Source organism: Mobula hypostoma, chromosome 3 (genome assembly GCF_963921235.1).
Source record: "Mobula hypostoma chromosome 3, sMobHyp1.1, whole genome shotgun sequence".
Lineage (NCBI taxonomy): Eukaryota > Metazoa > Chordata > Chondrichthyes > Myliobatiformes > Myliobatidae > Mobula > Mobula hypostoma.
In genome coordinates this window covers 188,086,286-188,102,905 of record NC_086099.1, presented here as the reverse complement: position 1 = coordinate 188,102,905, position 16,620 = coordinate 188,086,286, and the positions used below count along the sequence as shown (strand labels likewise).

The 16,620-nt window shown below is 40.7% G+C and overlaps 1 protein-coding gene across 1 annotated transcript in view; it reads right to left on the bottom strand.

Annotated features, from left to right (window-relative positions):
• The window catches only part of myo3a (myosin IIIA), a 437,289-nt gene that overhangs the window by 252,553 nt on the left and 168,116 nt on the right, over nt 1–16,620 (bottom strand). Inside the window, exon 8 of the mRNA XM_063042509.1 lies at nt 13,331–13,396. Coding sequence (XP_062898579.1) covers nt 13,331–13,396 — 66 coding nt within the window. The remainder of the gene's footprint in view (nt 1–13,330; nt 13,397–16,620) is intronic.

Below are 16,620 nucleotides of genomic sequence, written 5' to 3'. Positions count from 1 at the left end.
GTGCATCTGATAATTACTCACCCCCTACAAGTCAGTATTTATGTTATCAATTATTTTGTGTTTAATATTTTATCATAAATTTAGGCCAATTTGCATAAATTTGTTTTCCCTTTGAGACAAAAGGTTCTTTTCTGTTGATCAGTGTCAAAAAAGCCAAATTAAATCCACTGTGATTCAGAGCTGTAAAGCAATAAAACATGAAAACTTCCGGGGGGTTAGGGGGAGGGAATACTTGCTATAGGTACTGTATATCAGTGCATAAGACCACTGACTTGTTTTCCATATGGAAATTTTAGGTATAGTTAGTAGTTCTCTGCTGATGGCTTGGCTCTTTTCATTTTGTTGCAACATTCAGATAAACCCAAGGCCAGAGTCCCTGTTTCTTTTCAATAGAATTAATGGACACGAAAACATGGTGGTGCATGAAATGCTGTTTCCACAATACTACGTATCAGCTATCCAAACCATCACCATCCTCTCGGCTAGGGCAAAATTTAAACTCTGTTATACTTATCCCATTCCCCCTCTTGAAATTGGTCTGAGGGAATCAATTACACACTGTTCTGTGTGCCTTTCAATTTTCTTTACCTTAGTTCCTTCCTTCAAACTGCCTCTGAAAGTAGATGGTTCTATGTCTTTCAATCATGCTTTGAGTTTTTAATCAAATACTCAAAAATTGCCTGCAAGTCAGAATCAGGTTTATTATCGCTGATATGTTTTCTGAAATTTGAGCAGTTAAGCTACTCAACTATTTGGATTGCATCGTTGAGGAATTGTTGAATAGTGAGAGGGCTCCAATATTGACTGTTTTGTTTCTCCTGGCCATGCAGAGACTAACTGGAAAGTCCCTTTTGCTCCCCTGAATAAAATTAAGCAGCTCAAAGTAGAGAGTATATCAAATATTCCAAGTCTGCAAGATACAATTGAAATGATAAACCCATCAAATAGTCCATGCAAGTAATAGACAAATAAATGAGACATAAACAGCAAATAAAAAGCAAAAAAGAACTGTAAATGATGAAAGGACATTGAACTGAAACTTTAATTACATAGAAAATAGACCAGCACAGCAGAAGAAAAGGCTCTTCTGCCCACAATGTTGTGCCGAACCAATTAAATTAGTAACCAAATGGGTAACTAAACTAATCCCTTCTGCCCTCACAATTTACATATTCTTCCATTTCCCTCATAATCATCTTTTAATTGTCTCTAATGTAGCTACCTCTATCACCATGCCAAGCAGTGCATTCCAGACACCCAACCCTCTCTGTATAAGGAAACTTGCCCCTTATACCTACTTTAAAATTACCCCGCTCTCCTTAAATACAATTCCTTTGGCATGAGATATTTCAATCTATTTATCTATGTCTCTCATAATCTTAAACTTCGAACAGATCTTCCCTCAGCCTCCACCACTCCTGAGCAAACAACCCTAGTTTGTCCAACCTCTCATTATAGCACATGCCCTCTAATCCAGGCAACGTCCTAGTAAACCTCTTCTGCAACTTCTCCTCAACATCCTTTCTATAATGGGGCAACCAGGACTGTATGCAATACTCCAGATGTAGCATAACTAGAGTTTAATAAAGCTGCAACATAACTTCCTAATAAAGCTGCAACATAACTTCCTAACTTCTCAACTCAATGCCTCAACTAATAAAGGCAACCATGTCATATGCCTTCTTAACCATCCTATCATCCTGTGTAACCACTTTCAGAAAGCTATGAAACTGGACCTCAAGATCTCTCTGCTCATCAACACTGTTGTAGTTCTTAGGGTGTAGCTCCTAGCAGTGCACTGTCGCTTTATGTTTGACCTATGTGCAACACTTCACATTTGGCTGAGTTAAACTCCATCTGCCATTTCTCTGCCCATACAGTGGCATGCAAAAGTTTGGGCACCCCTGGTCAAAATGTCTGTTCCTGTGAATAGTTAAGTGATGAACTGATCTCCAAAAGTCATAAAGTTATAGATGAAACATTCTTTTCAACATTTTAAGCAGGATTAGTGTATTATTTTTGTTTTGTACAATTTTAGAGTGAAAAAAAGGAAAGGAGCACCATGCAAAAGTTTGGACGCCCCAAGAGATTTGAGCTCTCAGATAACTTTTACCAAGGTCTCAGACCTTAATTAGCTTGTTAGGGCTATGGTTTGTTCACAATCATCATTAGGAAAAGCCAGGTGATGCAAATTTCAAAGCTTTATAAATACCTTGACTCCTCAAACCTTGTCCCAACAATCAGCAGCCATGGGCTCCTCTAAGCAGTTGCCTAGCACTCTGAAAATTAAAATAAATGATGCCCACAAAGAAGGAGAAGGCTATAAGATGATAGCAAAGTGTTTTCAGGTAACCGTTTCCTCAGTTCATAATGTAATTAAGAAATGGCAATTAACAGGAATGGTGGAGGTCAAGTTGAGGTCTGGAAGACCAAGAAAACTTTCCGAGAGAACTACTCGTAGGATTGCAAGAAAGACAAATCAAAACCCCCGTTTGACTGCAAAAGACCTTCAGGAAGACTTAGCAGACTCTGGAGTGGTGGTGCACTGTTCTACTGTGCAGTGACATCTGCACAAATATGACCTTCATGGAACAGCCATCAGAAGAAAACCTTTCCTGCATTCTCACCACAAAATTCAGCATCAGAAGTTTGCAAAGGAACATCTAAACAAGTCTGATACATTTTGGAAACAAGTCCTGTGGTCTGATGAAGTTAAAATAGAACTTTTTGGCTGCAATGAGCAAAGGTATGTTTGGAGAAAAAAGGGTGCAGAATTTCATGAAAAGAACACCTCTCCAACTGCTAAGCACGGGGGTGGATCGATCAGGCTTTGGGATTGTGTTGCAGCCAGTGGCACGGGGAACATTTCACTGGTAAAGGGAAGAATGAATTCAATTAAATACCAGCAAATTCTGGAAGCAAACATCACACCATTTGTAAAAAAGCTGAAGATGAAAAGAGGATGGCTTCTACAACAGGATAATGATCCTAAACATACCTCAAAATCCACAATGGACTACCTCAAGAAGCACAAGCTGAAGGTTTTGCCATGGCCCTCACAGTCCCCTGACCTAAACATCATTATAAATCTGTGGATAGACCTCAAAAGAGCAGTGCATGCAAAACGGCCCAGGAATCTCGCAGAACTAGAAGCCTTTTGCAAGGAAGAATGGGCGAAAATCCCCCAAATAAGAATTGAAAGACTCTCAGCTAGCTACAGAAAGGTTTTACAAGCTGTGATACTTGCCAAAGGGGGTGTTACTAAGTACTGACCATGCAGGGTACCCAAACTTTTGCTTCGGGCCCTTTTCCTTTTTTGTTATTTTGAAACTGTAAAATATGGAAATAAACAAGTAATCTTGCTTAAAATATTAAAGAAATGAGTCATCTTTAACTTTATGCCTTTTGGAAATCAGGTCATCTTTTACTCGCTTAGCTATTCACAGTAACAGAAATTTTGACCAGGGGTGTCCAAACTTCTGCATGCCACTGTATCTGCAACTGATGTATATTCCATTGTATTGTTTGCCAATCTTTTACACTATTCAGAACACCACAGATTTTCTTTTTCTGCAAGCTTACCAACCCACCCATCTACATTTTCATCTAAGTAATTTATACACATCACAAACAGCAGAAATCCCAGTACAGATCCCAGTGCAACTCCACTCTGTTTTTCTCCTCTGATGCTGCCTGACCTACTGAGTATCCCCGTAATTTATTTTGTACAGATGCAAAATTGATCACTTATTCAAATTTATGTGTAGAGGTTGTTCAGCTTCTTTTTTGTACAAAGTTTTCCCTGATTCTCTTTAGTACTTTTTAGACTCATAGGGTTATGTTAGGGCAGAAGTCAGCCCAACTTGTCTATGTCAACCTAACTTACTCAGGTACCTACATTTTTTTTTATGTTCAGCACTGGTTGTAATGAAACATTAGCTTGGACCTGGGAAAATTATTGTTATCAGATTTTTTATACTTGGGTTATTATAGACAGCCCACAATATATACATATTTAATTTATGTAAATTGGCAGAATAATGTCTTGGCCAACTAAGTGAACTTTGGCCTGTTAGAGTTACTTGGTGATCCAAAGCATGTTGCTTGGTTGAATTTCCCATCCTGTCAGGTGACACTTTGCATTAGAATTGTGCAGGGGCTTGTAAAAAGTCTATAAAATGCTGCAGGAAACTTGCACTGAGAAGAATGTGCCGACCTTAATATAGTCACATGCAATTTGAAGAGAGTCACAACAGTTCAGCCTGAGCTGAGATTCACTTCCAAAAGCAAAAAAATATCCTATTAAATTTAGACCAACTAGGTTAAAGACTCATGCTGACTTACTCTTCCCTTGTCCTAATTTAATCTGAAAAATGTTCCTGGAAGGGAACAAGCACCACTACTGTTTCACAGATTTTCTTTGTAAATTAGTTATTTACTCAACTGCATCTGTTTTAGCTGCAAGATCCCAGATATGAAATGAACACAAGAGTAATACTGACTGAAGTGCATACATGGAGGAAAAGAATTGTGTTAGCATAGACTGAATGTAATGACTTAATATACTTCATTTCATCTGAAGATAAAGTAAACGTTTGCAGAAAACTTAAATTTTGATTCAAAAATGAAATGGTCAATGTGTGGTCTTAACCAATAATACCTGGAATTGTGATTCTTAACTCCTACTGAGTGGCAGTATGCCTGCCTGAGCTTGGTGCATTGATGATGCAATGATATTAACGATGTACGTCTATATTAAATAGATCACATTAAAGTTATATTCTCATTGTGATGCCTGTGCAATGACTGAAACTCTGTAAAAATGGGTATTGGATATTTCCGGCTGGAGACTCGAGACTGTTCCAGTATACTGATATCTTAGGCGTGACAGACGACAGGTAAGAATGGAAGATGTGTTGCCTTTTGGATAAGGGAGGATGTAACAGCAGTGCTTAGAGTGGATATTCTTGAGGTATCATTTAACAAGGCTGCTTGTGTAGAACATAGAAAGAAGTGGTCACCTTGGTAGAACTTGTAAATACCCCTTGTGACAATAACCAGTGGGAATTAAGGAGCAGAAGTGTTGAGAAATTGCATGTAGTTGTGAGAATAGTAGAGTGGTTCTAGTGGGAGATTTCAATTTTCCCAGCATTGATTGGGCCTCACAGAGTATAAAGGGCCTAGATGGGTTGGAATTTGTGTGGTGCATCCTTGGTGGCTGAGTGGCTGAGTAACTGAGGTGGCAGTTGGGATGTACTTTGAGTAGAGTGACCACAATTCTAAAATAGGTTTGGAAAAAGATAGAACAGGTCCTAAGCTGGAGTAGGGTCAATACTGAGGGCATTAGACAGGATCTAGCTGGTGGTCAACTGGACAACTATTTAAAGGTAAAAGAACAGGTGGCAAGTGAGAGACTTTTAAAAGGCTCTTGTATGTCCAGGGGCAATGCATTCCTGTTGGGGTAAAGGGTAAACACACCTAGCTCAGGGAACCCTGGCTAAAATTGGATATCTAGGCCCTGTTAAGGGATAAAGCAGGAAGTGTTCATTATGTTTAGGTAGCAGATGTAAATAAATACCTGAATGAATATAGAATGTTTATGACTAGGCTTAAGGGAAAAGATAAGAGGTCAAAAGAAGGTAAGAGATACATTTGGCAGGCATGGTTAAAGATAATCTCGGGAGGTTCTTAAATTATATTAACAGTAAAAGGGTGACTAAGGAGAGAATATGCTCTCTTAAGAACTAGCCATCAGGTTTGCCTATTGATGGATCTGTAGGAGGTGGGCTAGATTTTTAACATCTATTTCTACTCAGTATTTACTAAGGAAAATAGCATGGATGCTAAAGAATTGAGGGTAATAAGTAATGAGGTTTTGGATCATTTGCATATTACAAGGAAGGAGGTATTTGCAGCATGAAGTGCATTAAGGTGGGCAAATGCCCAGGGCCTGACCAAATGCACCCCAGACCTTATGGGAAGTCAGAGAAGAAAACACAAAGGCCCTTGTAGAGATATTTGGTTTGTTGTTCACCACTGGTGAAGTTCCAGAAAACTAGAAAGTGGAGAAAGTTGTTCACTTAGTCAAGAAGTGTAGAAGGACAGGCTAGGGAACTACAATCTGCTGAGCCTGACTTCAGTTCTAGAGAAGTTACTAGAGGGAAGACGGACAAGATCTACTATCGCTTGGATAGTCAAGGCCCTATATGGACTGGTTAGCACAATTTTGTGTGTGAGAGATCATGCCTGACAAATTTTTGGAGCTTTTCAAAGTGGTAACAAAGGGATAATGATGGATGTAATCTACATGGACTTCAGTGAGCCCTTTGATAGGGTCCCACATAGCAGTCTGATCTGGAAGGTTGACAAGAGATTCAAGGGGGATTAGTAATGTGGATTCAGAATTAGCTGGATGAAAGGAAGCAGAGGTTGATGGTTGATGGTCAATCCTCTGACCACAGCCCTATGATTAGTAGGGTCTTCCAGGGATCAATGATGGGACCTCTGTTATTCATTATTTACCTAAATAATATGGATATTAATCTACATGACATGATTAGCAAATTTGCTGATGATACTAAGTTAGGAAGGCTTGTTGATAGTGAAGCAGATTGCAATGAATTGGAAAGAGATCGTGATCAGTTAGGGTGAAGGGCAGAGGAATGGCAATGGACTTCAACTCATCTAAGTGCGTGGTGATGCACTATGGATAGTCAAACCAAGGTAGAACCTATACTGTGAATGTCAGGATGCTGATTAGTATTGTGGTACAGAGGGACCTGGTAATACAAGTGCACAAGTTTGTTGAACGTGACCATGCAAATAGACAGTAAAGAAGGTGTTTAACATTCTAGCCTTCACAGTCAGGGCGTCGAGCTTAGGCGTAGGGACATTATGTTGCAGTTATATATATCATTAGTGAGGCTGCACTGGGAGTATTATGTACAGTTTTGGTTACCCCTTTATAGGAATGATCATCAAGCTGAGAGGGTGACTGCTAATTTAATTAGTTTGGCACAACATAATTAGCCAAAGAGCCTGTTGTTGTGCTGTTCTAAAAGATTCGTGTGGGTTTTGCCTGCACTAGAGGGCCTGGTTACAGGGAGAGTTTGGCCATGCTCAGCCTATATTTCCTGGAACGCAGGAGAATGAGCGGTGACCTCATAGAAGTACATAAGATCATGAGGGGTACAGAGAAGGCAGGTGGCCATCATCTTTTCCGCAAAGTTGGAGATTCAAAAACTAAAGAACACACAAGCCAAGAGACCTGTGAAGTGATGACTTTGCGCAGAGGGTAGTAAATGTCTGGAATGAGCTGCCTGAGGAAGTGGTCAATGCAGGCGCAATTGCAACACTGAAGAGGCATTTGCATAGGTGTATTGAGTGGAAGGGCTTGAAGGGTTATGGGCTCAATGCAGGTAGCTATGCCTAGCAGGGAGGATGCTATGGTTGGCACGGACCAGTTCAAGTTTATTGTTATTCAACTGTATACATGTACACGGCTAAATGAAACTTCATTCCCCAGGGACCAAGGTATAAAACACTGTACATATATAACTTACAGAACATAAAATAATATTAACAGATGAAATATTCTGTAGATGAGAAGTTTATGTAAGTGCACATACAACATATAGTTAAATGTACAACAGTAAACAGCTGCCGGTGCAGTCATAAATAATATGTACTGGTTGGACCAGTTGAGCTGAAGAGCCTTCTTCTGCACTCTATTACACTCTGACTCCACGACTATGATTGTAGATGATAGAGTCTGGAGCAACAAATCATCTTAATGGGTTGAGAAGATGATGTGGGAATAAAGGAATTGTTGTTGTTTTGGGTCAAAACTTTGTAGCAGGAGATTTAAGGCTCATGGGCACTGGGTTAGATTTGGCTGTAAAATTACCCCCATCAACCTATTTAACTGAGGTAACAAGAGAAACTAGAGGAGGAGAGATAAGATGCTGCTTGACGTGCAGCGACTCTCTCAATCAATACTTAATTGATTACTGCCAATACTGAAGGATTATTACCATCTCTTGTAAAGAAGCCAATAGATACTTGAGCATAATTACCATCACACTGGCAGCTAAAAAAGCCCTGGCTCAATATTTCACAGGAGAGGTATAAGAGAAATTACAAGATTTGAGGCAAAGAAGTTGGACAAAACGAGCTTTGCATTGAAGCCACTAAGTATGTTCAGCAACCAGAATGGAATTTTCACGTAGAGATCAGCCTGCACTGAACGTGGGATTGCTAAAGAATGTCAAACTGAGTTCCCTCCACTTGTGAGCATCAGGAGACATTGCCACAGCTGCTTAATCCCAGTCAGGAGGTTGAGAAGGTTAGTGAACTTCATTAATGCTCAAACATTTTGAATCGCCTACTGATCTTTCTTTGCATTTTACTCAAGTGGACCCATTTCGTGGGAAATGAAGCAAAATATAGGAACATTAAAAATAAAGTAATTCAGAGTAGGAGCCTTTGAATCTGGTTTGCTATTTAATATGATTGTGGCTAATCATTCAGATTTTTTTACTCTTCTTTTCACCCTAAATCGCTTGATTTTTTTAACCTTCATTACTATATCTATAGTAGGTCTTTATTGAATATATATGATAATTTGACCTCAAACTTCTGTAGTCAGGAATTCCACAGGTTTATCATATTTTGGGTGAAGAAATTCCTCATCGTCTCAGTTCTAAGTGGCCTACCAGTATCTTAAGCAATGAAACTGTAACCCCTTATTTTAGCCTTCCCCACTACCAAAATTATCTTTCTTCCATGAGTCCTGCTGAAGGATTTCGGCTCGAAATGTCAACTGTATTTTTATCCATAGATGCTGCCTGGCCTGCTGAGTTCCTCCAGCACTTTGTGTGTGTTGCTCGAATTTCCGACATCTGCAGATTTTCTCTTATTTGTTTTTTCTTCCATGTAATCTCTTTAAGACTGAATTTTATAGGATTCATTAGGTCCCTTTCAACTTCTAAACGCTAGTAAATATCCCTTTTTATACATCACTGCATACGCAGGGCCTTTAGTATTATTAAGGATCCCAGCATCCTCTTTGACTTTCTACCATCAGGCAGAAGACAACGTTGCATAAAAACAGGAAGGATCAGGATGAGGAACAGTTTCTTACCCCAGGCCATTAGGCTTCTGAACTCCCTGCGGCATTGTATTTGAAGTGTCACTGTTAATCTGCTTCATACCGTACAACATTTAACATGAAAGCACTTTAGTTCGTTATTTATGTGTGATTCATCTGTGGATTTTATCCTTGCCTTCATAAGTTCTCGTGTTTTATGTGTACTACTGTGTTTTACACCCTGGTTCAGAGAAACGTCTCATTTCTATATACATTACATGGTTATAAACATTATATACACATATATAGTTAAATGAAAATAAACGTGACTTGATCACTCCTGTCATCCTAGGAATCAATCTGCTACTGATGATACTAATCGCCCAAGCTCATCCTGAAGCTTCTTCCAGAAGGAAAGAAGAGTAAGAACTGGCTTTGGACATTAACACCAGTTTACAATGAGTGACATATAAACACACAAATATAATATGCAATTATCCTAAATTCATAGACACAAAAGAAATTTCTTAATATTGTGGAGTAACCAGTTGCTGGATAATTACAAAGAAAAATAGTAAAACAAAAACTAAGAATTGTATCTGATTTAAAACACAATATTTCACAAGTAACAGGAAGGATCCAGTTTCATTAGTCACTCAGATTTTCACTTACCACACAACTTCACAGCTTTCAAAGCAGGGCTGGCATAAAGACAGGTCAACGTTATTCTCAGATTCATAGTATTAACTAGTGATATGGATTGAAAGTTGGGCAGATAGAAGAACAAATTGACTTGCATTTATGTAGATCTTTAACAGCCCCGATGTTCAGAATGCTTGACTGTCAATTAAAGAATCTTGAATGTTGTCACTATTTAAAAACTATAAATAGTTTACAACTGGAGGGGTTTCAAAGAAGGTTCACAAAAATGATTCCTTCCAGGTGTAAGGGGTTTCTTCTTTGTTATGTTAAAATTAAAATGGCTTCTTTGTTATGTTAATCTTTTATGTTACTGTGTCTGTGGATTAAAATGGTTTCTATGTTATGTTAAATGCTGAGAAAGTCTCCAGCCAGCACTTTGCTTGGGTTATAACAGATAGCAGAGTACTATCAGCCAATGGGTGTCCACGTTATTCTTTCTTGGGGTGATGTGCTGTCTCATATGGCTGGGAACCAGGGGCTTTTGGGGGGGGGGTGGGGAGTTGGAGGAGAGACCATGAGGACGACGGACGTGCAGGGAAAGCTCAGGTTGATCGCTCCAGGTGGTTCCGAGCTGCGAGTCGAAGAGGTCGGAGTGGTCCCGAAGAGGTCCCCGAGCTCCAACGTGTGCACAAAGAAATTGAACTTTGATAAGTCTGGCGCCTTTTCCATTCCTTTTTTGTATTGAACTATTAATCTCATAGACTTAGTAATATCTATAAAGTGTAATTGGTAAAACGTACATTGTGTGCTGGCTGATGATTGATGTTTGAAGCTGAATCAGGTGGCAGTTGTACAGCAACCGACATCACCAGGAGCAACACTCACAACACGCTGGAGGAATTCAGCAGGTCGGGCAGCATCCGTGGAAAAGATCGGTCGATGTTTTGGGCCGGAACCCTTCGTCAGGACTGAAGAGGGAAGGGGCAGAAGGGCGAAGGGTTCCGGCCCAAAATGTCGTCTGATCTTTTCCATGGATGCTGCCCGATCTGCTGAATTCCTCCAGCGTGTTGTGAGTGTTGCTTTGACCTCAGCATCTGCAGATTATTTTGTGTTTACGACATAACCAGGAGACAAGGTGGGCAGTGGACGGGGTTTCCCCTAGATAAATACGAGCCAATACAGCTGAGCATTACACAGGTTTGAACGGCTTGTCATATGAAGAGTGTTTGATGGCTCTGGGTCTGTATTCACTAGAATTCAGAAGAATGAGGGGTGACCTGATTGAAACCTATTGAATGGTGAAAGACCTTGGAGAGGATGTGGAGAGGATGTTTCTTATGGTGGGAGAGTCTAAGACCGGAAGACACAGCCTCAGAATAGGGGGGCATCCTTTTAGAATGGAGATGAGGAGGAATTTCTTTCACCAGCAAGTGGTGAATCTCTGGAATTTATTGGTATAGACAGCTCTGGAAGCCAAGTCTTTATGTATGTTTAAGGCAGAAGCTGAGAAGAAAAATGTATCAGTCATGATGAAATGGTGGAGCAGACTCAATGGGCCAAATGGCCTAATTCTGCTCCTATATCTTATGGTCTTGTTTGATCTTAATGTTTAAACATTTGTGATAGGGATAAAAATGATGAAAATAATCTTCTTAATTTTATCCTATTTCAACAGATGAACAAAAATAGATAATATTACATTTTTAAAAATGTCAGAGCAAAACACTCAGAACTATGGAGCATTGATCATTCACTCCTTCAGTTAGGCATTCTGTCAGTGCTATTAAACTGCAATGTTCGTCTATAATTATGTCTTACTCATCACAACAGTTTTCAGTTATTGATTGCTTGCTGTGAACATTAGGAGCTGACGTATCTATGGAAATCTTCGTAAAAGAGTATTGTGCAAATATAGATTGATGATAGATTGCAGATGCATACACTTAAAGTTTCCCTGCCTGAAGACATTGTATAACTGTGTTGTTCTTAACATGAAAAAAGCATTAAAAATAAATGAACTTTGAAGCAGTGAGACCAGACTAACTCCAGGCTGTCATAATTTTTGACACAGTTGAAGCAGAAGTGGTATTTACTATTTTGTGTAATAAGTTAGATTAATTATTCAGCCGCAAGTGAGCAAATACCATAAGTAAAGGAGTACAATTTGTGGCATAAATCATGATGAAAGAAGTTCCAGTATCTTACAGATAAAACAAAATTTTAATCTTAGTATTCAGCAATCTTCCTAAGGTGGTGATGAGACCTACAAAAAGTGTACAAATATTTTCTGAACACTGATTTGCACGTTTAGGTCTTACTTGGAGCAAAGGATGTTTTGTCACTAACTTGAGAGCACATCACCCTCTTATGTCACAGGGCATCATGTTGTCCAGCATCCTGCATGGATTATAACAATGTATTACTCACAACACGCTGGAGGAACTCAGCAGGTCGGGCAGCATCAGTGGAAATGATCAGTCAACGTTTTGGGCTGGAACCCTTCATCAGGACTGAAGAGGGAAGGGGCAGAGGCCCTATAAAGAAGGTCGGGGGAGGGTGGGAAGGAGAAGGCTGGTAGGTTCCAGGTGAAAAACCAGTAAGGGGAAAGATAAAGGGGTGGGGGAGGGGAAGCAGGGAGGGGATAGGCAGGAAAGGTGAAGAAAGAATAGGGGAAAGCATAATGGGTAGCAGAAGGAGGTGGAACCATGAGGGAGGTAGTAGGCAGCTGGGGGAGGGGCCAGTGTGAAACTGGGATAGGGGAAGGGAGGGGGAGGGAATTACTGGAAGTTGGAGAATTCAATGTTCATACCAAGGGGCTGGAGACTACCTAGACGGTATATGAAGTGTTGCTCCTCCAACCTGAGTTTAGCCTCATCATGGCAGTAGAGGAGGCCATGTATGGGCGTATCTGAATGGGAATGTGAAGCAGAGTTGAAGTGGGTGGCAACCAGGAGATCTTGTCTGTTGCGGTGGACGCAGCAAAGGTAATCGACGAAGTGGTTCCTCCTCTACTGGCCTTCTCTACTGCCATGATGAGGCTAAACTCAGGTTGGAGGAGCAACTCCTCATATACCATCCAGGTAGTGTTCAGCCCCTTGGTATGAACATTGAATTCTCCAACTTCCGGTCATTCCTTCCCCCTCCCTTCCCCTTCCCTATTTCACTCTGACCCCTCCCCCAGCTGCCTATCACCTCCCTCATGGTTCCACCTACTTCTACTACCCATTGTGCTTTCCCCTATTCCTTCTTCACCTTTCCTGCTTATCCCCTCCCTGCTTCCCCTCCCCCACCCCTTTATCTTTCCCTTTACTGGTTTTTCACCTGGAACCTACCAGCCTTCTCCTTCCCACCCTCCTCCCAACCTTCTTTATAGGGCCTCTGCCCCTTCCCCCTACAGTCCTGACGAAGGGTTCCGGCCTGAAACATCGACTGATCTTTTCCACGGATGCTGCCCGACCTGCTGAGTTCCTCCAGCATGTTGTGAGTGTTGCTTTGACCCCAGCATCTGCAGATTATTTTGTGTATAACAATGTACTTCTTTTCCTATAATACATCCTTTTACATCTATACAGACTATTCAGAACTAATGACTGTACTCACTTAGCAATGAAATCATTAAAGGTTTCTGTCCATAGTTCTGGTTGGTGCAGTTTTGGAGGTGGACTTCTGAGGAAAGAAGCATAAATAATTTTTATAGTGCTTTGAAAGTAGATAAGTCAAGAATAATGCAATTATAAATAACATCTCTCAAATGATCATTGAAAAGTAATCAACCACAAAGCATGAACAACTTTGTTGCTAGTGAAATTACACTTCACTTTCTGTCATCTTCTACGTGCCACTCATATAGACATATAAGCCTTGGGATATACATTTACATAGAGTCAAAGATACCATTGCTCATGTGTGTCCTTAGAATGTGACTGCAGGTGATGGTCTGTGAACCTCCAATCAGATTTATCTGCAGATTAAATAGTTTGCTGCCAGTACCACTGAATTGTAAGGGGTTTCTTCTTTTATGTTACTGCTAAGGCTAATAAAATGGCTTCTTTGTTATGTTATAATAAAATGGCTTCTCTGTAATGCTAATTGCTGAGTTAACGGTAGCAGCTTGTTTGGATTATAATTACTGGTAATGAGAATTGTATTCATTTTCTAACCAATTGGGATAGATGTTATTCTTTCTTGTGTGTCTGTAAACTATTGTTTTCGCGAGCTTTGGAGGGAAGGCGCAATGGGGACAGAGAGAGGAGACACAATGCTGTAAGCTGGATGACAGAACGGACCCTAAGTGGGAGTCCAAGGCCCAGGGTCTTCGGCGAGGAGAGGAGACGAGGATAGACTTGTGTGGAGCGTTTGGTCGACTACCGAGGGTGGTCCCATTCAAGGGTCAATGGAGTTCGAAGGACATCGACTGGAGGAAAGGGAGACCTGGTTCTGTAAGAGCTCCAATGAATTATTTGTGCACAGAACTGATAGAGTTACTGACTTGGTGCCTTTATTGTATTTGTTTCTACTAACCCATCACCAAGAAATACTTATAAAGTGTAATGATTTAATTGCATATGGTGTAATGTCTGTTATTTGGCGTGGTGGGGTACATCACACAGCATCGAGGAAAACTTGATCACCCAGTTTTGCAGGGCCGAAGGCTGCTCCCCCTAGACGAAAGCCAGCTGAGCGATCCTGAGGCTTACAAGGAGGCTACAGAATCTTATCCTAGAATTGCTTAATTGTAAACAGCTCTGATAAGATTTTAACTATACATTAGGGGCTCCCAAAGTTTTTCTGCCATAGACCTCTACCATTAACCAAAGGGTCCATGGACTCCAGGTTGAGAACCCCTGCTATACATAGACTTTTGACATTGCAACATTAACTGTTCCATTTAGCACATATTTTAGATGGTGAATAAGTGTTAATCTTTGATTTATTACTACTGTCTGAAATACTTCAAATGGCCTGTTTGCTATTGCCTATTGAGGAAAAATCAGGTTCAATGTTGCCTGCATACCTCCACGGTTAAGTTTAGTTGTAGCCTGGAACATGCCTTTCATATAATTTTCACAATACCTTAACTGGCATTAAAAAAACAGTGTTTGTGGCCTTTATTTTGAGGAGAGGAAGAAGACAGAAGAGTATTGTCAATCATGAAGTCATTGTCTGCAAGTAGCTATAGAGTCAGAGTCATAGAAAAATACAGCACAGAAACCTGCTTTTCAACCAGTCTTGTCCATGCTAAACCTTATCAGCTGCCTACTCCCACTGACCTGCACCCGGACCATAGCCCTCCATAACCCTCTCAAACTTCTCTTAAATGTTGAACTCGAGCATGCGTGCTCCGGTTGAGCTGGCAGCTCATTCCACACTCTCACTACCCTCTGAGTGAAGAAGATACCCCTCATGTTCGCCTTAAACATTTCAGCTTTCGCCCTTAACCCATGATCTCAAGTTGTAGTCCCACTCAACCTCAGTGGAAAAAGCCTGCTTGCATTTACCCTTTCTATACCCCTCATAATTTTGAATACCTCTATCAAATCTCTCCTCAGTCTTCTACGTTCCAAGGAACAAAGTCATAACCTATTCAATCTTTCTTTATAACTCAGGTCCTGTACTCCCAAATGCCTTTGCTCTGCCACACTCCTCATTGTGCAAACACTGTGTAAGACTTACCATGGTTGGTCCTACTGAAGTGCAACCCTTAACACTTTCTGCATTAAATTGCATCTGCCACTTATGAGCCCATTTTTTTTAGCTGGTCCAGTTCCTGCTACGAGCTCTGATAGTCTTCCTCACTATCCACTAACCCCACAATGGAAAGGGCATCCACAAATTTTCTGATCCAGTACACCACATTATCATTCAGGTTGTTGATATAGATGAGAAACAACAATGAATCCAGCAGCAATCCCTGCGGCACTCCACTAATCATGGGAGTCTTGTCAGAGAGGCAACCATCTACTACTACTCTCTGTTTCCCCCAGAAAACCAATGTCTAATCCAATCTACTTCATCTTGAATGCTGAGCAATTGAATCTTCCTGACCAACCACCCATGAGGGACATTGTCAAATGCCTTGCTAAAGTCCATGTAGACAACACCCACTGCTTTGCCTTTATCAACTTTCCTGGTAACTTCCTTGAACAACTTTACAAGATTGGTTAGACATGACCTACCACATACAAAACCATGCTGAATATTGCTAATTCCTGTCTATCCTCATACTCCAAAATCTGGTCCCTTTGAATACTTTCCAATAACCTTCCCACTACTGATGTCAGGGTGACCAAAATATAATTTCCTGGTGTATTTTTAGAGCCTTTCTTAAACAGCAAAAACGACATTAGCTATCCTCCAATTCTCTGCTACCTCACCTGTTGTTAACGATTAATTATCTTTGCTAGGGTTCCTGCACTTTCTATGTACACTTGCCTCCCACAGGATCTGAGGAGACACCTTGTCAGGACCTGGGGAATTACCCACTCTAATTTGCCTCAGGACAGCAGCACCTCCTCCTCTGTAATCTATATAGGGTCGATGACCTTGCTGCTGCTTTGCCATGCTTCTGTAGACTCTGTATCCATCTCCCCAGTAAATACAGATGCAAAAAATCCTTTTAAGATCTCCCCCATTGCTTTTGGCTCCATGCATAGATTACGAGTCTGATCTTCCAAGGAACCAATTTTGTCCCCTGCTATCCTTTTGCTATTCACATACCTGTAGAATCCCTTAGAATTCTCCTTCACCTTGTCCGCTAGGGAAACCTCATGCCTGTTTCTGAGCCCTCCTGATTTCCTTCTTAAGTGTTATCCTTATATTTCATAAGCTCCTCATTTGTTCCCACCTGCGTACACCTGCTATGCACCTTCTTTCTTTCCTCACCCAGGCCC